This window comes from Chenopodium quinoa, unplaced genomic scaffold (assembly GCF_001683475.1).
Source record: "Chenopodium quinoa cultivar QQ74 unplaced genomic scaffold, ASM168347v1, whole genome shotgun sequence".
Lineage (NCBI taxonomy): Eukaryota > Viridiplantae > Streptophyta > Magnoliopsida > Caryophyllales > Amaranthaceae > Chenopodium > Chenopodium quinoa.
In genome coordinates, this window is record NW_018745281.1 from 2,257,954 (window position 1) to 2,283,333 (window position 25,380).

Here is a 25,380-nt window from a genome sequence, read left to right on the forward strand (position 1 = left end):
AATTCAAACAAGTAGTTGATGCCTCACCTTTTTAATAAATATGCCATGTACAAGCTGAATTCAAATTAATGTGTTGCCTTGTTTAAAAAAATAAAATAAAAAAAAATCAAGATTAGCTTGTTGGAAACCCGTCATCCATTCCATTTTGTATGTAAGGGTCTGTCAAATATGTACATCTCTAACTAATTTTTTTTTTGTTTTGTTTTTTTTTTTTTTAAACAAGGCAACACATTAATAATCAAGCTACTAAAAAAGAAATTTGCTTTCATCATCATAAATAAAATTAACAAACGTGAAACTTGTTTGTGTTAATAAGTAGCTAGTGTTGCAATGGTTAATTTGCCAAAAAGTGTTGCACTGAAAGCAACATATGGTGACGCACCATTTAAGTATTTGGGCGTAGAAGATGATGGCAAGCTTGCATATTCCACTGATAAAGTGGTGAGCGAGAAAGCCAAGTTTGCTGTAGAGTCTGCTGGTAATGGTATTGCCCATATTAGATCTTGCTATAACAACAAATACTGGGTTAGGTATCAATGCTAGCTAATCTTAACCTCTTTTTTTTGGGCCGATTATATAACGCACTTAATTTTTTTTAAAGTTTGAGCATACACTATTGTTTTAAAAGCTTAAATTGTAAGACTTTGTTTAGTATACCTTATTTCGGATCTTATTACTTATTGCAGATTAAATAATAAAAAATAAGTTCAAATTAGATCATATCGAAAAAATAAGTTTAGATTAGATCATATTAGAAAAAATAAGTTCACATCAGATCATATCTGAAAAAAAAAATTAGTCTATACATACTTTTAATGTTTTATGTAAGATTTTTAATTGCTTTAATTTCGTAATTTATTACTGTCTCCATTTGCACTATTTATTTGACTTACTTTGACAAATGTTTGTGATTTACATATAAGATAAATATATATATATATATATAATCTTGTAGGTACTTGTTCGAATCCTCGCAATAAATAGATTATTAATTTTCAATTATTATAATTTATACTTATTGATAACTAAAAATATTATTGATCAATGATTTGCATTGGCATACATGCCCTAGAGAAATGGAGCAAGTAATAGAATACGGATGGAGTATGAAATATACAATATACTATATACTTCCTCCGTTCTAATAATATTGTAACAAATGGACTTTTGCACTATTTATCATGCTTGTTTGACCACATATAATGACTTATATATTAAGTAAAATATATTCATGAGAGATCTTGTTAGATTCGTCTTGTAAAATACTTACACAATTTCAACTATTTATAAATTTTTACTCTTATATATATAATTATAGATATTTATCATAAAAAATGTGCTTTGGAATGCGTAATTTCATCCTTGTTGCAATATTAATGGAACGGGGGAAGTATATTATTACGAGTCTAACAAGCAAGACCCCATTTGATATATTTTTTCCATATATATTAGTATATATATATATATATATATATATAAGGTCAAAGTTTGATCAATTCAAATAATCAAATCAGATCAAATTAGAAAAAATCAGTTCAGATCAGATAAGTAAGAATAAAGTGAACAGAATAGAGCCTAGGTTCTGAAACTCGTGGTCAACTAGGTTATACATTTATCAAAAAAAGATATTGTTTAATTTTCCTTATATCTCACATCATATCATATTTTATTCACAAATTTTCATATGTAGTCGGCCACACAGTGTGGCTAGGGTTACTCGATTAGTAAGGGGGTACTCGGTCAGGGGTTACTTGGTCAGTTAAGGTTACCCAATTGGTTAAGGGTAGCATACTCGGTCGTTCAGGGGTTACTCAGTCGATTAGGAGTTACTCGGTCGGTCATAAGTTACCCGGTTAATTAGTGTTTAGATGTCAGTTTGCTCAAAAAAACATTATATTTTATAAACATATATTTGATCAAATGTTTTTCTACTACAATTATAATTCTTCTGTTTGAAGGTGTAACTACTTGCACTAAAGAATACGAAGACGAAGAAAATGATCCTACTGATACCGACATGTTATTTTCAGTGGCTAGCGTTGCCAAGGGTATTGTTGCTCTTCGTCACCTAAACACTAACAAATTCTTGGAAAGGATAGAGGGCAGTCAAAGGAAAGGGTCAATCGTAGAACCTATATATTGTGTCAACTCTTTCAGTCTCGCTCCCTTACACCCAGCCCCTTACTAAATTACTCTTCTTAATACCAAGTTTAAAGTTTTAAACATTTAAGCATTGCCAACTCTTTCAATAACTTAAATAATGTCCTATTACACGCTATAGAGAATTTTAATTTCAAATTATTAAGAGAGTTTAATCATGCCGACATTTCTGCTATCATCAAGAACATTGCTTAGGTTCAAAAATTATATATACTCATAGTATAAGTTTTGCATGAACAAGGGACCTATGCCTATTTTATACTTTCGTCCAGTAAGCAACATTAGTCCCTAAACTTTAATCTACAGTGGAAAGTAGCAATGTAGCATTTTAGTTCCTAATTTTTGGCCATGTCAGCAATTAATATTTTTTTTTAATATATTAATACATTTAAGACCTTCTCTCTCCTCATGACCAAATACAAGGTCATCCAATGGCTATACTTACAATAACACCTGATTAGGGGATTTTGCTCCCACCAATCGGAATGCGCCACGTGGGCCAATCAGGTCCTGCCAAGTGTTCCTCAGTTGGACCTCTCAGGGCTTGCCACGTGGCACACGCTTGTTCGTCCGCCTTGGACCTATTATGTCATGACACGTGGCATACTCCATGCCTAATGGAGAAGTCGGCCACCCAGGCCCAACTTTCGTGGGAAGCCCAATCAGCCCAAGGTTAACCTAAACCTAGATTGACACGTTTCCCGAGGTTATAAATACCTCCCTTAATCCTCATTAAGGGAGATTACGCAGATTACACACATTAAACTCTCTCACCTAGAGAGACCCAATCACTTTAATTTCCGCATTAATTACTCCTTAATCAAGTACTAACTTGACCGTCGGAGGCGGATCTCCAATCATCCGGAGCATCCGTTTGTTTTGCAGGTACAAGCGTCCGGTTCCAGTCTCGGAATTGTAACTCTCCCGCAGGACATCAGAAAACCCCGAAACATCTTGACGCCGTCTGTGGGGAGAGTACTTCTGAGATGGCATCTACGTTTGTACCGGCTCCTGAAGAGAGACGTCCCCTGGACGACCCTCTAGTTCAGTCGGACCACGATACTGAGAATGAATTTGAAGTTGAAGCTCACACAGCTTCAGACGGGACGCTAAGGGGCCGACGTACCCGTCATACCGAAAGGAGGGAACGGGAACATCTTCAAACTGGAAGCGAGCCAGCAGGCGCACCGCCTGTTCGGCAGCAGCCGACTGATGGGTCTGCTCCCATCACAAGGAACGAACTCATGACCTTCATGAGGGACTTCAAGGGAGAAATTCAAGAGTTGATCAACAAGAAGCCGCCTGCTCTGGACAAGGAGCAGTCGGCTAAGAAACCCTCCACTTCACGGAAGAGGAAGCCAGTTCAAGGGCGAGAGGCGACCCCTCATCCTAAATCTAGGAAGTGGGAGCCACCTGCCCTTGATTTCACAAAATACCGTTTTCCTACTCCAGGAAATAGGAAACCTGTTCGTCATATTCAGGCGAACGGGTCGAGGAAAACATACACAGACGCTCGGCTACTGCTAGAGCAGAAGAAGAGTGACCGATTGTCAGAGTCGGCCTCTACTTCAAACTTCCAAGACAGTCTGCGAAATATCTCGATGAAGCATACTCAGTCGTATCATGAGAGTCAGTCAGGCGGCACCTCCCGTCAGTCCGGCTTTCATAGCGACCAGGCGGTACCAAACTTACCGTTTGTACCGCAACAACAGTATTTTTTACAGCCACCTTCGTTTGGTGGACATGCAGCAAAAAATGTCCAACCTATGGACTGGCAGCTACGGTTGCTTAGACTTGGTGAACAGCCGTCGGCCTTCTCCAAGGAAATTACTGAAGCCGCTCAGCCGGTCAAAGTGAAAAATGTATTAGTAGGCGCTTATGACGGCACTACTAACCCAGAAGACCATCTGATGGCATTCACCAACCTGATGTACCTTCAAGGGTTGGATGATCCCACTTGGTGCAAGTGTTTCCCAGCGACTCTCAAAGGAATCGCACAACAATGGTTTGGCAACCTGCCGACTGGTTGTGTAAATAACTTCAAGACGTTTGCTTACTTATTCACCTCCTACTTCGCCATGAACATCCCTGCGAAGAAGACGACCCTTGATTTAGGAACAATTCAGCAGGGCGAGAAGGAGGGGCTTCGTTCTTACATCAGGCGGTTTAACCTGATGAGAATACAGATTCAAGGGTACCGGATGAAGTAGCCTATACTGACTTTTTCAGAGGTCTCAAAGACGGGTCGACCTTCAAATTTGATTTGGTCCGAAAGAGGGTGGCGACTCTTCAAGAGGCCTTGATTGAAGCGGAAGCCTACATACAGGCGACTGATCTTTGTAGTACGGTAAAACAGTCGGACGGGAAAAGGTCCGACAAAGAGAAGGACGACATAAACAGTCGTCAAACAAAGATGAGAAGAGAAAAGAGGTTTGGGCGGCTGATTCCTCTAAACAGCCGGCCCAGAAAAAGAAAAAAGAATTCAAACCATACTCCCTAAAGTATGCGTTTAACAAGGATAGCCAATTTATCCTAAAGGAAATCAAGGGACGGATCTCAATTGAGAAGCCGGTCCCCATGAAGGGTTTTGCAAACAACCGGAACCAAGAACAATTCTGTGATTATCATGAAGATGTTGGTCATCACACTAATGAATGCATCAGTCTCATGCGGTATCTGGACCGCCTGGCTGAGCAAGGTGATCTTGACACTTATGTCAAGAAATCTACGGGGAACACTTCCTCGAAAAAGCAGTCGGCCAAAAAGAATCAACAGGCCAACAGTTCTGATACAGATGATGTAGTCGTCTACACCATTGCAGGCGGCTTCTTAGGAGGCAGACCCACTATTAGGGGCAACAAAGACAATATCAGACGGTTAGATGTAAATTCCGTTCACCAAGAACGGCCCTCCAAATATTCATTTCCTGAGATTGTCATCACTGAAGAAGATCTAGGAGGGGTAAGAGGGCCGCATGACGACCCTATCGTTATTTAATGTAAAGTGGCCAACCAGAGAGTTGGTCGAATCCTCATAGATACCGGAAGCTCCTCAGATCTCATCAGTAGCAAATGTCTGTCGAAACTAAAATATCAGACTGATTGCATACATCCGGCATCCCACCCTTTAGTAGGGTTTAGAGGAGGAGTCGTCCACCCAGTGGGACGAGTGGATTTACCCATCCGCCTGGGCAAAAAAGGGGAAGGACGACACATGGTAGTCCGGTTCCTGGTAGTAGAAGAACTCTCGGCCTACAACATGATTCTGGGACGACCAACCCTGAATAATTCCAAGGCTGTTATAATCCCATCTCTTATGTTGCTCAAGTTTGAGAGGGATAATGGAACAGTCGGGTCCCTAAGGGGAGATCAGAGGATGGCCCGTGAGTGCTATCTCTCGGATGTCAAGCCCACTGTTATGGCCACTGGGTCGAGCGGTGGAAAAATAGACCTTGACAATGTCAAGGAGAGTGCGCCTGTTCAAGAAGCAGGCGGCAAGAAGAGAAAGGCATCCCAGATGGGGGCCGCAAGAAAAGACAGAAAATAGCAATCATTGGCAGAGGAGCGGTCGGATGAATTCCGCCCTCAGCCGGCTGGTGAGCATACGGACCTGCTCTTAGATGACTCGCGTCCTGACAGAACAGTCAAAGTTGGGACGACTGCTCTAAGGGTCCTGGGTGACGACTTTCACAAACTATTGAAAGAATACAAGGACATCTTTGCATTGGAAGTCCATGAAATGCCAGGCATCAGTCCTGATCTGGCGGTACATAAACTGGCCGTGGATCCGAAAAAGCAGCCGGTAAGGCAGAAGAAGCGGAACCATGGCGAAGAAAGAAGTCAGGCGGCAGCCGCCGAAGTTAAAATTACTTGATGCAGGGTTCATCCGGCAATGTTACTTCCCAGACTGGGTTGCAAATGTGGTGCTTGTTAAAAAGCCGAATGGCACCTGGCGAATGTGTGTAGACTACACAGACTTAAACAAGGCGTGCCCCAAAGACAGTTACCCTCTGCCTAAAATTGATAACCTGGTCGACTCAACAGCCGGCCATGCTTTGATGAGCTTTATGGACGCCTACTCTGGTTTCCATCAAATTCCTTTATGGGAGAAAGATCAGGAGAAGACGGCCTTCGTCACTGATCAGGGGTTATACTGTTACACGGTCATGTCGTTTGGTCTTAAAAATGCCCCGGCCACTTTCCAGCGAATGATAAACACTGTGTTCTTTGATCAGATTGGGAGAAATGTCGAGGCATATATTGATGATAAGATTGTCAAGTCTAAACTTCAGAAAGATCATCTGTCGGACCTCCGAGAAACTTTCGCCACACTCAGGCGGCACCATGTCATGCTCAATCCCAAGAAATGTGTCTTTGGAGTTGAGTCTGGGAAATTTCTCGGATTCCTTATCAATCAGAGAGGAATAGAGGCGAACCCTGAGAAGGTGCAGGCGGTCATCGACATGCAGTCGCCTCGTACCATCCGAGAGGTTCAGAAGTTAACAGGTTGTCTGGCGGCCTTGGGAAGATTTCTAAGCCGATCAGGCGACAAATGCCTATACTTTTTCCAGGCAATTAAGAAGAAGGCAAGGTTTGAATGGGGGCCGGATGCTGAGGCGGCCTTCCAGAAATTGAAAGTTCACTTGCATTCCTTGCCGAGGCTGGTCAGCCCTTTACCCAAAGAAGTACTCTACATGTACCTGGCCGTCTCTGATCATGCGTTAAGCGTTGTTCTCCTTGCTGAAAGAGACGGCTGTCAGCTTCCGGTCTACTTTGTCAGTCATGTACTGAAAAATGCCGAGTTGAGGTATCCCTTAGTGGAGAAATTTGGTCTTGCACTCTTCATGGCTGTTAAAAAATTGAAGCCCTACTTTTTGGCACATGCAGTCGTCGTGTATACAGACCAACCTATCAAGCGGCCACTGACCATCATGGAGTCGTCAGGCCGAATGATCAAATGGGCCATAGAAATACAGAGCCTCGAAGTTACCTTCGAGCCTAGAAAAGCAGTGAAGGGGCAAGCCTTTGCTGACTTTATTGTTGAGATGACTCGTCCTCCTGACTCTCAAGTTTCAGACCAAGTCTGGAAGGTATATGTGGATGGAAGCTCTACTTCAAATGGTTGTGGAGCAGGTGTCATATGTCAGTCTCCAGAGGGCGACAGGTACGAGTATGCTCTACGCTTCAGTTTTCAGGCCTCAAACAATGAGGCAGAATATGAAGCTTTATTAGCCGGAATCCGCATGTGCAAGGCGGCAGGGGCAAGAAAAATAGACGCCTATTCCGATTCACAATTGATAGTGAGTCAGTACAATGGCGAATACGAAGCAACCCATCCGGCCATGATCAAGTATTTACAGGCGGTACGACAGGCGGTCGGATCCCTTGAAGATTTTCGTCTGACCCAAGTGCCGAGATCAGAAAACAACCAGGCGGATGCACTTTCAAAATTAGCATCATCCGCCTCCTGTGATACTCCTCGAACTGTTTTTTGGGAAGTAATGGAGAGGAGAAGCATTGAGGAAGAACCTATTGGAATCTTAGACAGAAGCTCAATCTGGATGGATCCAATCAGGGCATATCTGACAAAGGGTACCCTGCCGGATGATCATCAACAGGCGGCAGCACTGAAAAAACGAGCAACCAGTTTTGAAATAATAAAGGGAGAACTTCACAAAAGGGGGTACCTTCAACCCTTCTTAAAGTGTGTTACTCCAGAAAAGGGACAAGAGATACTAGACGATCTTCACTCTGGTTACTGTGCTTCCCATATAGGCGGTAGGACGCTTGCTCAACGGGCAAGGCGGCAGGGCTACTTTTGGCCTACTTTAGAAGCAGATGCAATGGAGATGGTGAAAAAATGTGACAAGTGCCAAAGGTTTGGCAAGCTAATTCACCGTCCGGCTACTGACCTCACTACCATTCATAGCCCACTACCGTTTGCTAAGTGGGGCATGGATATTCTGGGTCCATATACGCCTGCTACAGGCGGAAGGAGGTACATACTTGTTGCCGTCGACTACTTCACTAAATGGGTAGAGGCGGAGGCTGTAAAGGGAATCAAGACGAAGGATGTAATTTCATTCATTTGGAAAAATGTCATCACTCGGTTCGGGGTTCCCATGTCTATGGTTTTTGATAATGGTCCCCAATTTGAGACGCTTGTTCTCAAAAGCTGGTTGGGTGACCAAGGAATTGCACACTACTTTGCATCTGTCGGCCGTCCACAAGCAAACGGCCAGGTAGAAGCCTTTAATAAAATCATCTCAGACGGTCTCAAGAAAAAAATTGAACGAGCAGGCGGCCTATGGGCGGATGAATTACCACATGTTCTCTGGGCCATTAGGACGACTGAAAAAAGGGGCAACTGGAGAAACTCCATTCCTCCTAACTTATGGTGCGGAAGCTGTTCTTCCAATAGAACACTACGAGCCGACTCTTCGAGTAATGCTATATGACGAAGAGGTAAACTGGGAAGCCATGCGCCTGGCATTAGACTCACTTCCTGAAAGGAGGGGCAATGCTGTCTTGCGCCATGAAATTTACCGTCTGAGAATGACTAGATCATACAACAAAAAAGTACACAGGCGTCCACTCAAAGTGGGGGACTTTGTACTTAGAAAAATGGAAGCAGTTGGAAGGGCTAATGAGTCTGGCAAACTAACTCCCAACTGGGAAGGACCCTACCGAATCTGTGAAGAGGTCGGGGACGGTACCTACCGTCTGGAAACACCAGACGACCAACCGTTACCTCTAACTTGGAATGCAAATAATCTTAAGAAATATTTCTTTTGAATGATATAAATAGTCAAGGGCTACTTAATAAAAGTTTGCATACTTAATATTCAATTTTGTACTAAGAGGGGCACGCCTACTAACAAACAGTCGGCTACTCTCCATACTCAGTTTTCATTTTTACCTAAGAGGGGCATGCCTACTGACAAACAGTCGGCTACTCTCCATGTTTAATTTTTATTCTTATCGGCTACCCTCCTCTTACTTAGCACCTACGTTCACCAAGAACTAACCAATTCCACAAGCCGAATGATCATTCCAGGCGCCAAGCCAACTGATCCAATCTTTAAACTAATACGACCTGTCCCAACATCATAGCAGGCGTCCGGCGGCATCCCTCCGGATGAAATTCGTCGCAGAGAGCAGCTCCCTTTTGGGTGGAACATTGCTCTATAAACTAATTACACGACACCTATACGACTGTCCCCAAGGGCAACCATGTAGCCGTTTTTGAGACAAGGATAACTCTATCACTAACCAAACCAGTGGTAGCAGTTGGCATCTGAGTCAGATGACCGCCTGTATTACTTGGGATAAATGCAGGGGGTACCTATTGAGTTAATAGCCAACATTGGCGAATCAAAAGGTTCAGCCGGCCTCCGCCGCCTGGTACCTTTACTACTCAAGCAGGAGTGACGGCGACTGAGTAACACTAAAGTTAACTCATAGTCACTCTCTCAAACTTAGTATGGAGCCCAAAAGGTATGAGTCGTCCGCCTGTTTTTAGCAAACAGGGGCTCTCAACCACTACTCCTGCTAGGTTAACAACCTATGAGTTAAAAGCCAACAAACATTGGCGAATAAAGGGGAACAACCGGTACCCACCGCTTGATACCTCTACTACTCAGTTACTTGGCGACTAGGTAACAATCATGTTTACTTGGTCACTCCTTAAAAATTTAGTATGAAACTAAAAAGGTGTTCATACAGCACCTGTTCACACCAGATTAAATATGGCGGGAAACAGTCGGCCTAGACGGCCTAAAGTCTCTAGCCTAAAAGCATGACAAGTAGGAAACAACTTTCCTACTTGGTTAAATTTTACAAATGACAGGACCGCCTGCCTAAAGGGGATCCAGTCTATAAAATGGTTCGAATACCGATTGGATAAATAGCCGACTGATCGTCTAGCCTGGAAACAGACAACCAGTCGTCCAGGGGCATAGGCGGCGTGACTAACTATCCGTACTTGTTTGCAACTATCGGCCATGTAAAACAGTCGGTATAGTGTACAATTGGATATCAGAATATTCAATACTTAAACAAATTTGAAGCAAAACAAAAAAAAATCATTAAAAAGAAGCCGGTCATTAAAGACCGGCAAAATATTCAGAGCCCCGGCCCCCTGGCCGGGTAAATACAAACAAACGGCACGCAGGCCGTGGAAAGAAGACATAAAGCTTAAGAAGGGGGCAGATCTTCAATATTAGCAGCTGCCGCCTGGTCAGCACTCTTCTTGCTGGACTCGGCTTCAGCTGCATCCTTCTTTGATGCATTACCCCCAAGCGGCACAAGCGCCACTACCGGCTCCTCCTCCTCCTCCAACGCCTCTTCCTCAGCAGCCGCCAGGATCTCTTGATTATATCTATCAGAACACTGGCGGTACGTTTTTTTCCCATGAGGCAAAGTCGGCATTGGGGAAGAGGCGGCCCCAAGTCATGCGTTGGATTTGAGCAGAGTCTTCCATCATCTCCCGGACCAGCTCTGCTTTTCTTGCTCGGCCTTTTCCGAGAGCTCCTGAGTAAGACTCTTCTCCTGGGTCACCAGGCGTACCTTTACGCTCGCCAAGGATTTCTCCAAGGTTTCGTATGAGGACATCTTTTGGCGAAGAGGTCTCAGCTCGGCCTTGAGGTTGTTGATGGTCGCCTCCAGCTTGCTATTCCTCTTCTAGGCCGCCTCTAACTGAGCCCGGATAGCGGCGGCAGCCTGCGCCTGATAATAAAGAATATAAATGGTCAGAACTTTATTTTGGGCAATTTGAAACATTGCGTTATCACAGTCAGAGGCGGCCATAGCTTTTGCAGCCTTTACCTCTTTGTTCTTCCGGTCAAGCGGCTTGCGAAGGTCGTTCACTCGGAGCAGGGCCTAAGTAAAAAGGGGAACATGCGTCAGTTTCCAAACAAAAAAAAAACAGGCGTCCTGGAATTCAAATACTCAAAAATATGCTAAGTATACCTCAGCAAGGACCCCTGCAATCCCGTCTAGGTCAAGGGTGCCGACACCCCTGACCGCCTCCCTTTCAGCTGGAGGAACGACCTTGATCATAGACTTGGCCACCTCGACCAAGTCAGGCTCCTGAGGGCCGGCTGCATCAAGCATAAACAAACGGATTAGACCTAGTAAAGAAGGGAGCAAGTCTAAAATTTACAAGGATAATTTCATACTTCTAGGTGGCCCAGCTAGAGTTTTAGAAGAAGTGGCCGGCTGTTTCTCAGCCGCCACATGTTTCCTGGCAGAACCAGGAGAGCTCGCAACAGTCGTCCTCCGGGCCTTGAGGTCCGGCTGTTGGGAAGAAGAAGCTCTTGGAGCGCCCGTCTAAAAAAGAAGAAAAGAGTCAGTATATGCATAAACACATCTCCAAAAAGAGGGTGAAAGGTTCGAAGCCCACCAAGGGTGCCCCCTTGTTGGGGGAGTCGGTTGAAGACTGTTGCATGATGGAGGCCCGCAACATGGCCGCCGCAGTCTTGGAGGCGATAATTTTGCTCATGGCTTCCGTTGCAAAAACAAATAGCAAGGTTAATAAAAGTCATAACAAGAAATGCATGGAACAACAGAGTATTCGACAGGCCGGCTACCTCTTGAGCACCGACTGCTGAGGCCACAGGCGGCCAAAAAGTACACGTCGTAGAGCCATTTGAAGCTCGGGACGCAGTGCAGGGGTACTTGCTCTCGTACCCCTGAAGTAGAGTTCACCTTCGACTCTACTTTGAAGAGTCCTTTATCTAGGATCTCTTTCTTAGCCTTGGGGGGAACAGGCGGCATGCTGCGGCCGCCTGCAAGAAGGGGTGGATTCCTGTTCCACCTATTGAAGCGCTTGTTCAGCTCTGTGTCTGAACTCTCAATGATAAGGAAGGTGCTCCGCCAGTCCTTCCATTTGTTTGCTTTACCTCTCGTCATGAGGTAGCCCCTGTGGCTCGTCAATTGATACCAGCCGGTACCGCCTGCCTTAGGGGTCCGACTGAGGTAGTTCATGTGGGCGAAAGCCTCGAAGTTCGGCTCCACCCCGTGCAGTTCGCACCCGGCCACATAGCCGAGTACGTTGACCCAGGAGTTCGGGGCTAACTGCCATAACCCCAACTCATACCCATCCAAGATCTGCTGAACAGCCGGATGTAGTGGGAAGCGCAGCCCAGCCTTGATGGCCGCCTCGTAGCAGCCAAAGCAGGCGCCATCATAACTGGTATCAGCCGGCCAGACGACTGTGTCTTCTGGATCCGGCACGAACACTAAAAAGTCGGGGCCCATTGTGTGGTTTGCGATAAAGCTCTCCACTTTCTCTTGCATGGCTGTGATCCGGCCCTGAGGTACCGTGCAGTAGTAGGGGGTATTTTGCTCTCGGTGAGAGGCGGATGGCTCCGCCCAATCGTCCCCCTTCTCAACTGCGTGAGAAAGCCTCGCCTCTTGTAGGCGACTGTTTTTCTCTTCTGCGTCCAGAGAAGCATGGCCAGAAGAGCTAGACTCGGAATCGTCCTCTGACGAGTCCGAAGAGGACGACTCCTCCCCTCTCCCGGAGGGGCCCGCCTCCTCTCCTTTAAAAGGAGCAGGAGAGAATGTAGAATTGTCAACTGTAAAATGGGAAGGGGTCACTTTGACTCCTCCCTCAGAACTGCCGGCTTTCAAGCCGCTTTGTTTCACTTCCACATCTGGCGCCTGGTCAGATGTTTCACTAATCGGCACCCTGTGGGAGGAGCCGTCTGAGTTTGAGATCCCGACAGTCTTTTTTGTTCTAGCCATCATGCTCTGCATAGACACAGATACAGTCGGACTTTGTATAAAGGGCAAAGATGGGTCCAGAAAAGGGCAGGCGGCACTCCTAGCCCTAGATTCAGCCGTCCCCGGTGACCGGCTGATCACTAACCTAGGTCGTGTCGTGTGCTTCCGTGGTGCCATTTCAAAAAAGAATAAAGTAAAGAGAAAATTAAGAGTAAGAGAACAGACGGTTACCTGAACGAGTGACGATTGATGAAGTTCTGAAAATCCTTTGCAGTCGGCTTGTCAGAGCAGGCGGTAGGCAGAAAGGGTCCAAAATGTCAGAGCAAGTTTAGGGGTCCGAATGTTCTCTCACAAAGTTTTCAAGTGTGAAAATGACCGAAGTCAACACTCCTTTATATAGGCGAAGTGAGAAGGCGAAGGGTCACTTCCAGAATTCAAAATTTTGGCGGGAGAATCTCTCGGCCTCTCGCCGAGTGACACCTATAGCAGGCCGTCGCCTGTTACAGGGCGATACCTGTCACAGGTAACACGTGACCAGTCACGTGCCACCTGTTAGGGGCAAATGATTAGGGGATTTTGCTCCCACCAATCGGAATGCGCCACGTGGGCCAATCAGGTCCTGCCAAGTGTTCCCAGTTGGACCTCTCAGGGCTTGCCATGTGGCACACGCTTGTTCGTCCGCCTTGGACCTATTATGTCATGACACGTGGCATACTCCATGCCTAATGGAGAAGTCGGCCACCCAGGCCCAACTTCCGTGGGAAGCCCAATCAGCCCAAGGTTAACCTAAACCTAGATTGGCACGTTTCCCGAGGTTATAAATACCTCCCTTAATCCTCATTAAGGGAGATTACGCAGATTACACACATTAAACTTTCTCACCTAGAGAGACCCAATCACTTTAATTTCCGCATTAATTATTCCTTAATCAAGTACTAACTTGACCGTCGGAGGTGGATCTCCAATCATCCGGAGCATCCGTTTGTTTTGCAGGTACAGGCGTCCGGTTCCAGTCTCGGAATTGTAACTCTCCCGCAGGACATCAGAAAACCCCGAAACAACACCCATGCAAAATTTACTTAGTACGGCATAAAATTATCTAATGGGTCCCTACCATTCCATGCAATATTTGTATTCTTGTTATTGTCACATTCTAGCCTTAATCTGATGTTCTAGCTATCTATTTCTGTTACTGTACTTGTACGCTTTACTTGTGGTCTATCTCTTCTCAATTCATCATTTTTTGGGATTGAGGAAAATAAATAAACCAGCTTTCTCTCCTCTCAATACATCTATAAAATGTCGGTCATTTTCCACGCTTTCCATTTTCAAATCAGTTAGAAAATTTTATCGAGCAAATTCAATTAATTAATTTGGGTATGGGATGTGGAATCTGTTTTTTTTTTTTTTTTTTTTTTTTTTTTACTTTGTAAATAATGCAATTTAGTTAAGTTAAATGTCAATGGCAAATAAGCATGACTATTTCACGAGAAAATCCTGTGCTTGTTACACCCTGAAACATACAAAAAACAAGCAGATAATATAAGAAAAATCAAGCAGATAATATAAGAAAGGTAATACTCCCTTTGTTTTTTTGTTTTTTTTTTTTGTTTTTTTAAAGTGCCCCATAGTGACATGACACACACGACGATTTAAAACTTTAACCAATAATATCTTAAATTGTCATTAACTATACACGGTCAAACTATAGCATTTAAAATTTGTTAGTCATGAAATTACCCAATAATTTTACAAACCCATACAAAAAAATGAAAAATGTTAAATAAAACCAAAGAATAAAAAAGAGAGAGAGTCAAAAATGAAGATGCTCTGAATCGTTGCAGAAGATTTGGAACTAACCAACTCTCTCTTCTTCCTCTCTCTTAACTCACTCTGCTACTCACTCACGCATTCTGCACCACGCTTAACCTCAACCCTACCCCCTACATTTCGTGGGTCCCACCCTCTGAAACGACGTCGTTCACCCCCTTCTCCTCCTCCTCCTTCTCTCTACAATGATAATGGCCATTTCTTCAACAACATTATTTTCCGTTTTAGTGAGAGAAACTCATCAACACTTCTAGAGAGAGAAACTAAGTACTCCCATTTCTGTACGGATAATCAACCTAAGTTTTACTCTACTCAGGTTTGTCTTCTTCAACAATTTTTATTTATTTCTTTAACTTTTTGGAAGGTGATTTTGTTTTTCTGATTTTTGATATGAATTTTGAATATTGGAAGAAGCTATTCAAATATGTTGTTGTTTTCCCGTGTTTTGTTTTTTCAGATGTTTTTGTCATTTTCAAAGTTGTCAATAACTCTAATTCGTTTAATTTGTCATTTTCTAGTATGGAATTGTTGTTATGTCATACTCACCCATCTTAATGGCTAAATTCACGATAAAATCACGAGTCGATAGTTGTTACTCATAAGGTAAAATCACGTGTTAATAGGTGTTAAAATGGATATAAATTTACGGGTCAGATTGATATTAATAATACTTATTGGTGGAGGTAGAGTTGCATTTAATTTATTTCTGTGTGATTTTGGTTGGATTAAATACTTTTATAATAATAAAGGTTCCAGTTACTAGCTCATGGATTGGATGGTTGCGTGTGCTACTATTAAAATAATTTAATTACTCCACATAAATAAAGATTGCATAAAATCTTTTTCGTGTGCTTGAATTGCATAAAATATAAGCTACATTCTTTTAATGTTTAATTAAATTTAAAAAAATCTATGATTATTTAATTTGGGTTGTTTGTTGCTGGAGTTTTTGTACATGTATTAGTAAAGTGGTTGAAATTTGCAGCATTTCAGTACTAGTATTCAATGGAAGTAGTTTGATTAATAACAACCTACAGTACATTAATTATCTGGATTTTAATAAAATGAAAAGTAGAATGAATTAGGGTTTAAATTTGGGGATGATTTGGGACCACAATTAGGGGTTGAAGCTAAAAAATTGGAACCATTCTTGATGAATTATGTTTCCTGGGTTTGGAACTTTCTATTTTAAGTAATCAATTTGAAAAATTGGGTTTCTGAAGTACTAAAAGTGGGGTACCCGTGAACCGTGATGGGTTTAAGGTGAGAAAAATGAAATGTGGGGGTCCAAAAAGTTTTTTTTTTTCACTGTTCTTGTGATTTTTGGTTCAGGGGAAAATCAACTTTGGACGCTTTTTAATTATTTTTTTGAAAATCATCATTTTGTTGCTATGTGGTTGTCATGTTTGTGCTTTTTTTTTTTTTGGTTCTTTTGTTTTGAAAGATTAGTGGGAGTTTGTGTTCTTAATATGTAATCAAGGTGGGTAATTTAATTAGTGTGTTATAGTTGATTTCTTACTTCTGAGACTAGAAATGTGGGTAAGGATGAGCGCGAAAGAGAGTCGAAAAAGTGCCTTTCTTGATAGATTATCACTCTTTAATGGTAGTTTACTTAGGAGTGAGGGTGAAAAAGTGATAATGAATTACCTTAAAATTTGTACATATTTCATATAAAGTATCCTCCAATTTCTTAGGGTTTAATTTAATATGATACTTTTTGTATATGCAGGGATGCTAATCTGAAGTATTGAGCTTGTATAGAATGATGATTCCGAGCCTGGTTTATTTAGTGCTGCTTATGCTATGTGCAGCCAATGGTTCTAGCGATATTGAGATAGTCACTTCTCTACGGAAGGGGTTAATCCAGAGAAAAGAAATGATTCCTAGCTGGTTTTTCCCAGAGTTACCTGTGTGTAACTGGACTGGTGTAGTATGTGAAGGCTTGGACATCCTTGGGCTTAGTATTCCTTGTGGATCTTTACCGCTAGACCTTCCTTTTCCTAATACCATAGGGGAGCTAAAACATCTGAAGTATCTTAATCTCAGTCAGTGTGGGTTCAATGGCATTATTCCTGATAATGTCTGGAGTCTCGAGGAACTCATGATTCTGGACCTGAGTGGCAATGGGTTCTCTGGAACTCTACCTTCAACAGTGTCCAACCTGAAAACTCTCAGGCAACTTGTACTTGATGGCAACAACTTGTCTGGTAACTTGCCTTCGTCGATTGGCCTTCTAACTGATCTTATTGAACTTTCTGTTAATGAAAATTTCCTCTTTGGGAATCTTCCGGCAGAGCTTGGAAATCTTTCAAAATTGGAGTCTCTTGATCTTTGTGCAAACTCTTTCTCTGGTGTCCTCCCTTCGAGTTTGGGTAACCTTGCTAGTCTGTTGTACTTTGATGCTAGTAACAACAAATTTAGTGGTCCTATCTTCTCTGGGTTAGGAAATTTAACAGGCCTTGTAAGGATTGATCTCTCATGGAATTCCATAAGTGGAACCATACCGGCTGATATTGGGAATTTGGGAAATCTGACTTCAATAAATCTGATGGGCAATATCATCAGTGGAGTAATACCATCATCTATTGGCAATCTCAAGTCGCTTCAGTTGCTTAATGTCCAGAACTGCAGACTTACAGGTGCCATACCTGAAGAATTGACTGAGCTATTGAACTTGGGTTACCTGGGTATAGGACAGAACTCTTTTGTGGGAGAATTGCCAGATAGCATTGGAAAAATGACCAGCTTAAAGCAGTTTCTTGCTGGAAATGCGGGGTTGAGTGGGGACATCCCTGGACAACTGGGTAACTGCAAAAGGCTGATTGATTTAGATCTTTCCGTTAATTCTTTCTCTGGTCCTTTACCGGATGGTCTTGCTGGGATGGATTCCCTTCGATCTCTGATGCTTCAGTCTAACCACTTGTCAGGGATGATCCCAAGGTGGATTTCCAACTGGAAGCAAGTGGTATCTATAAATATGGCTGAGAACCTCTTCACAGGGTCTATTCCACCACTCAATCTGCCTAAACTGATGTTTCTTGACATGAATTCTAACATGCTTTCTGGTGAGTTGTCTTCAGAAATATGTAATGCGAAGTCAATAAGTACCCTGTCATTGTCAAACAATAACTTCACTGGAAGCATTGAGAATACCTTCAGAAATTGTAGTGGTCTAAGTGATTTGACATTGTCGATGAACAATCTTTCCGGTGAGTTACCTGGTTACTTAGGTGATCTTCCTCTCATCACCCTGGCATTGTCAAAGAACAGATTTGAAGGAAAGATTCCCGATCAGTTATGGGAGTCAAAATCTCTGATAGGATTAATCCTCGACAACAATTTGCTTTCCGGAGAGATTTCTCCAGCTCTTGCCAAGGTTCAGACATTGCAGAGACTGCAATTAGGCAATAATTTATTTGAAGGGACCATCCCGACTGCCATTGGGAGATTGAGGAACCTGACCAACCTCTCTCTGCGCGGTAACCTGCTAACAGGAGACATCCCTGTGGAGCTTTTTAACTGCACAAGCCTAGTATCCTTGGATCTTGGTTCAAACAATCTTACTGGTCAAATTCCAAAATCCATTAAAAGATTGAAACTGCTGGATAATCTGGTATTAGCCCGGAATAACTTATCTGGTTTCATTCCTGAAGAGATTTGCTCTGGATTTCGAGAGGGGCCCTTGCCAGATTCCGAGTTCACTCAGCATTATGGCATGCTTGATCTTTCCTACAACAAGTTTTTGGGTCCAATTCCTGCATCAATTGGTCAATGCTCCATAATTAGGGAGCTGTTACTACACAATAATGAGCTGAATGGAAGCATTCCTTCTGAATTATCTAGTCTTTCCAACTTGAGCTTGCTGAATTTGTCCTCCAATCATCTAACTGGTCCGGCCATACCCAAAATGTTCACATTGAAGCAACTTCAGGGCCTTATCCTTTCGCACAACGAGCTTACTGGTTCTATTCCAGATAACATGTCCTCGTCAATGCCTAGCTTAACTGAGCTGGATATTTCATGGAACTTTCTCAGTGGTTCATTGCCACCTTCTGTGTTCAGTTTTGAAAGCCTTAGCTACCTTGATATCAGTGCAAATTCCCTTACAGGAACCATCCCTTGCCACATGGCATCCGCCAGCTTGCTGGTACATCTAAATGCTAGCAACAACAATTTTTCTGGCCCCCTTTGCGACTCCCTTTCAAACCTAACCACCCTTTCCTCTCTAGACCTGCACAACAATGCATTGACAGGAAGCCTTCCACCCTCTATATCAAACCTTGCTGCTTTGACATACCTAGATCTTTCCGGTAACAATTTAGAAAATTATGTTCCATGCAACATCTGTGACATTGAAGACCTCTCCTTTATCAATCTCTCGGCCAACAGATTACTGGGAATTGTACCTGAGTCCTGCACTGATCATAAAGGACCATGCTTAGCCTCTGGCCCTCAACGAACTTTGAAACACGCCCCTATTTGGGGTACTATAATAGGAGTCTTAGTTGTCCTTATTGTTCTGGTCCTCTGTGTGGGCAGACATCTGGTATCGAAGCACAAAGCAGCCCTTCGTGACTGTAAAAAGTGTGAGCTTGTAAGTACAGTTGAGCGGTCTGATGATGAGCTCGTGTGTAAAAAGTCAAAGGAGCCATTGAGCATTAATATTGCTACTTTTGAGCATTCTCTCACCCGCTTGAGCCCTGCAGATATTTTATCAGCCACTGACAACTTCAGCAAGATGTTCATAATCGGTGATGGTGGATTCGGTACAGTTTACAAGGCATCCCTGCCAGAGGGGCGAACCATAGCTGTCAAGCGGCTTAATGGAGGACATTTTCATGGTGACAGAGAATTTCTAGCTGAGTTGGAGACTATCGGAAAGGTTCAACATGAAAACCTGGTTCCATTATTTGGGTATTGTGTCTTTGCCGAGGAAAGGTTTTTAGTGTATGAATACATGGAGAACGGGAGCCTTGATGTGTGGTTGAGAAACCGAGCTGATGCAGTGGAAGCCCTCAATTGGCCCACCCGTTTTAAGATTTGTTTGGGAACTGCCCGGGGCATTGCCTTTCTGCATCATGGGTTTGTGCCTCACATCATTCACAGGGACATCAAATCCAGCAACATATTACTGGATCACAACTTTGAGCCGAAAGTCTCAGATTTTGGCCTGGCCAGAATAATCAGTGCTTATGAGAGCCATGTCAGCACCATTCTTGCTGGCACATTTGGGTATATACCTCCAGAGTATGGACAGTCTATGGTGGCGACAACTAAAGGTGATATTTACAGCTTCGGTGTGGTGATGCTGGAGTTGGTGACTGGTAGGGCACCAACAGGGCAAGCTGACATCGAGGGTGGTAATTTGGTTGGTTGGGTTCGGGTGATGATGGCCACCCACCGAGAAGATGAGGTGCTCGATTCATACATCCCATCTATCGCAAGGTGGAGGCGTCAGATGTTGCAGGTCCTCAGCATTGCCCGAATATGCACCAATGATAATCCTGCTAAGAGGCCTACTATGCTTGAAGTTGTCAAGCTGTTGAAGGAGATTAAAATTGAGGGTTAGAAGGATAAATAATTTCCCATATGTAGTGTAAGTTGGGAACTGTAATCTGAAGCAGAGTTTGCTAGGAGATAGGATCTGTATATAATTGACAAGAATCAAAAATTTATTGGGGCATTCAATTTGAATGAAATCATGCCCCTGTTCCGGAATCTTGACCGATCAATGAAATTTCTCTGACTTCATTTTTCTCTGAAGTCCTGATAAGAAAATTTGTCTCATTTTTGGTTCATTTTTTCTTTAGAAATATTTTATTTTTTGCCTTTTCCGTTAGTGATGACATACTGATATGGTACTATCTACTTAAAAATTGCTGTTTATTGGTGTGCTTACATTAATAGAATGTATAATCAGCTGCACTTGTTAGTCTGAACAGAAGAACTTTTTGCTTCTGGGACCTGTTTCACTTCTTTGTACATGTGCAGTGGAATTACAGGCAAAAAAAGCCACCCTGCTGTTAGTCTGTTACTGATATATATGGTGCTGGGGTATAGGGCATTAGTTGCTGTTGCATTTCAGAGCTTGCAGCGAATATTATTGTCGAGCTTTCTGAACTCTCAAGCCGGAATGCTTCCCACCCAAAGGTGGTTCCAGTACCTGGAAAAATTTTCATCCCTACAAGACTTGAGATGTTCAAGGAAGCCTTGTTAAGGATGGATGTGGATGCCTCTAATTTACCTGGTTCAAAAGCTGCAACCTTTGCACATGTCAGAGTTGTGTCTAGTTCCAAGAAAATTTCTAATCATCTAATGAAAGGATTTTGAGCCTAGAACTTTGGAAGATCAAGTGATACCTGAAGGAGAGCAATCACTGGAAAAGTTGCAGAGTTGCAGGGCCAGGGTGTCTGTGGAGAGTGCGATCTACTCTACTTATGCTGATGTGGTATATGCTGCTGCAATGAGCAACACTGATGAAACAGCAGTACTCTAATGTGGCACGCGATTACAGCAAGAAGAACAAAAAAAGGTTAAGAAAATTGATAGCATTATTTGCTAGTTTTTTTTAATATGTATTGAGGATTTTACTTGTATTTTGAGCTCGAGGCATCTCACCTGTAATACAGAAAGTAGGAAGTGTGGATTGTTGCCGTGCTATTGGTTAATCACTTGCTTAACTGCTGAAAGAGAGTTTTGTAAGAGTAATTAATCAAAATTTAGAAAGCCACCAATCCCCTGTTCTGGCTTCTTTTGCACAGAAGTTTTGGTCACCATCTCCACTTCTTAGAAACGAAGACATACTTGAGTGTTCTTTTGAACCTTAAATCCAGGAACTTTACTTGCAATTGACTTCACCTATTCCAACATCCTTCCCCACTTCATTAGACATTAGTCGACCTACTTCCAATCATTCTTAAACTCAACCAATCAGACTTTGTGCAACCTAACACTCTGGAAATTACCCGCATTAAACTTTTTAGGGAGAAATCAACCATGACCCCGTATGAATCTAGGCATGTAGATAGAGTAAAACGACTATTCCTTTTAAAAGTCATTTGATTATCCACGCGTCATTATATCATTGATCAAGATTATGATTATATCAATGTCAATATGATGATTTTCCTCTTGTTAGCTCTATATAAATACAAATATCCTAATATGTTTTTCTAATGGAAATGTGGCTAGGTCAACTAGAAAAAGAAAAAGGTGGAGCTTAATTAGATTAATTAATTGATTTAGTGGGATCATATTTACTTAAACGACAAAATAGCTAGAAATAAGGACTATCAATCAACAATTAGTTGGTTGAGTAGCACAGTTCCACCAACTAATTTAACTACTCCATGATGGTTCTTTCTCTTTTATTTTCTCTGCTTATTTCTCTGTACCAAACTCAGATTGTACTTTACATATCTACACGTAGCATGATTTATGATTCTACCTTGATAATTAAGGCTAACCAGGAAACTCCTAGCATCATTTTTCAGCCACTTCAAATTTCATATCTCATATTACAGCTTTCTTAAGTGTGATTTACTGATACTTTCTAGCATCTCCTTAATTAGTACTACTATCAAGTCACTAATGAGTAAAGACATGAAGGAACGGCGTGAAAGATGGATAATTCTTCCTTTTTCCTTCGGTTGCTCTTCTCGTTCAAGCATTGCTGTTGGCTCTCCAAGTCCTCCTAATGATGCAGTTCTAAATAGTACGAACTCTACCCCTTCGCTCATTCCTGGGTTCATATTCTTTTATCATGTGGTTGGTTATGCTAATCCTATAAGATAATCACGCTCATCATAACAATTTAGTTTCTCTGACTTGAATTATGCTTTATATGTTCTCCAAGGTAGACAAGGCAAGCAAAATGATTTACCCATCACCAAGAAAACCATGAACTCGATTAGCTTCAAGCTTCCGAAGTCCAAATTATCCCAAGGAATTCGAAGATTAATCAGAAGTCTGAAGACTGTTTCTCAATTCTTTGGTAAGTTACAAAAACAGAATTTCAAGAACAAAATTTGTTTTCATTAATACACAAGCTAGACAACAGTTTTGGAAAGTGTTTAAATAAAACTAAGTTGTAAACAATAATTTGTTGTGAAACTGATTGCTGTGATTCCTTAGTATACAAGGAGGAGATGGATGTCGAAGAAGAGAAAGAACTGGAGATAGGCTTTCCAACAGATGTAAAGCATCTAACACACATAGGATGGGATGGTTCTACTACGGTTTCTAATGACGCGAAAGGCTGGGAAAATTTGACCCCTTCAGAAATCATCTCTTTCCCATCAATTTCGTTGAAACAATTTGAGGTTGCAATGGCCGAGCAAGCTGCTGCTGCTGCAGCTGTTGGAGAAAAACCTGTTTGATATTTCAGTCATTCCTTATGGGAAGAAAAATACCTACTTTTCTTTTCTGTACAATCATAGGCTTATTGATTTGTTTTTAATGCTACATGTATCATGTATGTGATAGAAACAGAAATTCATAACTCAGTTTGATTAACTAGTATGGATTTCAACTAATTTAGCTCATTAAATCGTCCAAAAGATTGTATGTAATACTGAGTTTTGGAACTTATCAATCTTACAGTCCAAATTCTACATTCATTTTGGTTTTGGCAGATATTGTAGTTTTCAGTACCTATGCTAACTATCCATGGCTCTGTTCATACATCACCCATAAACTACAGACCCCACTCTCCATCCCCGGTTCGTCTCGAGGACTCAGTACTGTGATCAGTGATCTGAACTGATTGAGGAAGATCAACAAGTGGGTGATTCAGGTATTCTGACTATCCATCAATACACCATTTCCAACATCAAAATCCATATTTAAAACCCAAAATAAACTATCTTGCATAAAAAATCTGTTCATTATTGCTATAACATTGTTAATAACATACTCTGTATTAAGTTTATAAATATGTTATTGATGATTCATCTAAATTAAAAACATTTGCTAATGAAATGTTGGTTCTTGAATTTTTTCTAGTATTTTCTTATTGATGATGCACCCAAACTCAACAAAAAATTACCAAGAAAAAACTACCAATATGAAATTCAACTACCCACAACAGATATCTAAACAAAATAATTTGAACACCATTTAAAACAATTAATTTGTATAAAAAAAATTCATTGAAAATAAAATTAAATAATGAAGATTAAAAGTAGAATGTTGGCATCACAGCGAGCACAAAGCTCACAAAAAAGAGCAAAGGCTTTCTGGAGATGACTCAAGTTTTAAAGCTTGTTTATGTCTCCGATTCTGAGTTTTTCAGATGAATGAAAGAATGAAGACTTGAAGACAACCCAGAAACTGATAACTCTTGGCTGCCTCAGTGTCTTCAGAGAATCGGATTTAGGGTTTCACTAGACTATTGCCCCTTTTATATACAACTACTAATCCCAGTCCCGTCTGTTGAAACTTAACCTATTTGACTTTTCAAGTTGACCATACCACTCAACCGTCATAAAACATAGTCTCTCCGTTTCGTTATAATCGCACTAGTAGGGGGTGCATATAGTTTAAGAAAAATATAGAGTAAGCTTGTATGCTTCTTAGTTTTATTCTAATATATTTAAGAGATGCTTTAAATATTGAAATAAACACAAATAATTAATTATTTTTGGTGATTTAAGAGATAATTCTAGGACTTTTGAATTTAAGGTAAAAGAACATTTTTAGGGATATAAATGTTTATGCGCTATTTATAAGAGATTTCTTACACTTTTATAAGGTAGAGATAGGGATATATTTAAGAAATCATCCGACAAACAAAAAAAATTAGCAATAATAAATATTTTTTGGTGTTTATAGAGCCACAAGGACGGGGGTGAGAATTGATCCCAAGATCACCTGAAATCGGGAGGAAAGCTCTAATCACTTGAGTTATCCCTTATTCTCTAGATACTGAGTATTTGATAGTAATGTTACATCATATATGTTCAAGTATATAATAAATTTTGTAAGGAGAGTTTCCTAATGTTTATTTCTTCTAACCTTTAAAAAAACAAAAAAAAAAAAAAAGTATATAATAAATTTAATATAGAAGTATACAAGTGAAGTGACTGTGAAGTACGAAGCAAATTAAAGTATATAATTCATTTTTTATAGTAGTACTTAAGTATATCTAGAAAATCAAGTCACCAATGACTATGTAGATGTACGAAGAAAAAAAGAATGATAATAATAATAAGGATGTATGGGTACTTAAGTACAAAGTACTCCGTATATTTTAATAGAATAAAAGCAAAATATATCTAGAAAATCAATACTAATATTTTAAAACAAGAAGTTGGAAGGACACTTGTCCTCTTCTTGTTTTAAAATAATTTATTTTTTTTTATAATTTTGGTTTTTCCTTTTTTAAATCCTTTTTTTTTAAATAATTTTTTTTTACAAAAAAATTCAATCAAACGTTGCCTCTATCCTATTTTTTTCCATCCCAATTCCTAAGTATATTAATCATGTCTTTTCCCTAATATCAATGAAGCGTTATAATTCACTTTTTCATTTTTACCTATTATTTCTTTTCCTATTGTTTATCTTTGGTTTCTTTAATAGTCCATTCACCATTCCCATATGTTTTAATTTTCAATTCCCTCAAAAAAAAATATTAATTAGAATTCATTTGTGTCTCTCGTTAAAT

At 41.3% G+C, this 25,380-nt stretch overlaps 2 protein-coding genes across 2 annotated transcripts; both read left to right on the plus strand.

Annotated features, from left to right (window-relative positions):
- The first annotated feature begins 330 nt into the window (after positions 1–330).
- Positions 331–20,286, plus strand: LOC110711577 (leucine-rich repeat receptor protein kinase MSP1-like). The gene is made up of 3 exons (XM_021889985.1): positions 331–484; positions 1,959–2,048; positions 16,529–20,286. Exons 1-3 carry the CDS (start codon positions 331–333, stop codon positions 20,284–20,286), a joined length of 4,002 nt encoding a protein of 1,333 aa, XP_021745677.1.
- Positions 20,287–22,064: 1,778 nt separating this feature from the next.
- Positions 22,065–23,335, plus strand: LOC110711767 (CRIB domain-containing protein RIC4-like). Its single transcript, XM_021890185.1, has 3 exons — positions 22,065–22,431; positions 22,573–22,710; positions 22,851–23,335. Exons 1-3 carry the CDS (start codon positions 22,308–22,310, stop codon positions 23,093–23,095), a joined length of 507 nt encoding a protein of 168 aa, XP_021745877.1. The 5' UTR covers positions 22,065–22,307; the 3' UTR covers positions 23,096–23,335.
- Positions 23,336–25,380: the final 2,045 nt, after the last annotated feature.

Excerpts from the sequence above, each read along its gene's own strand:
- LOC110711577 (XM_021889985.1), top strand. The coding sequence starts at position 331 with ATGGTTAATTTGCCAAAAAGTGTTGCACTGAAAGCAACATATGGTGAC. Across the intron at positions 485-1,958 it reads TGTAGAGTCTGCTGGTAATG|GTGTAACTACTTGCACTAAA; the intron begins GTATTGCCCATA and ends TTCTGTTTGAAG. Across the intron at positions 2,049-16,528 it reads AGTGGCTAGCGTTGCCAAGG|CCAATGGTTCTAGCGATATT; the intron begins GTATTGTTGCTC and ends TGCTATGTGCAG.
- LOC110711767 (XM_021890185.1), top strand. The coding sequence starts at position 22,308 with ATGAGTAAAGACATGAAGGAACGGCGTGAAAGATGGATAATTCTTCCT. Across the intron at positions 22,432-22,572 it reads TAATGATGCAGTTCTAAATA|GTAGACAAGGCAAGCAAAAT; the intron begins GTACGAACTCTA and ends ATGTTCTCCAAG. Across the intron at positions 22,711-22,850 it reads GACTGTTTCTCAATTCTTTG|TATACAAGGAGGAGATGGAT; the intron begins GTAAGTTACAAA and ends GTGATTCCTTAG.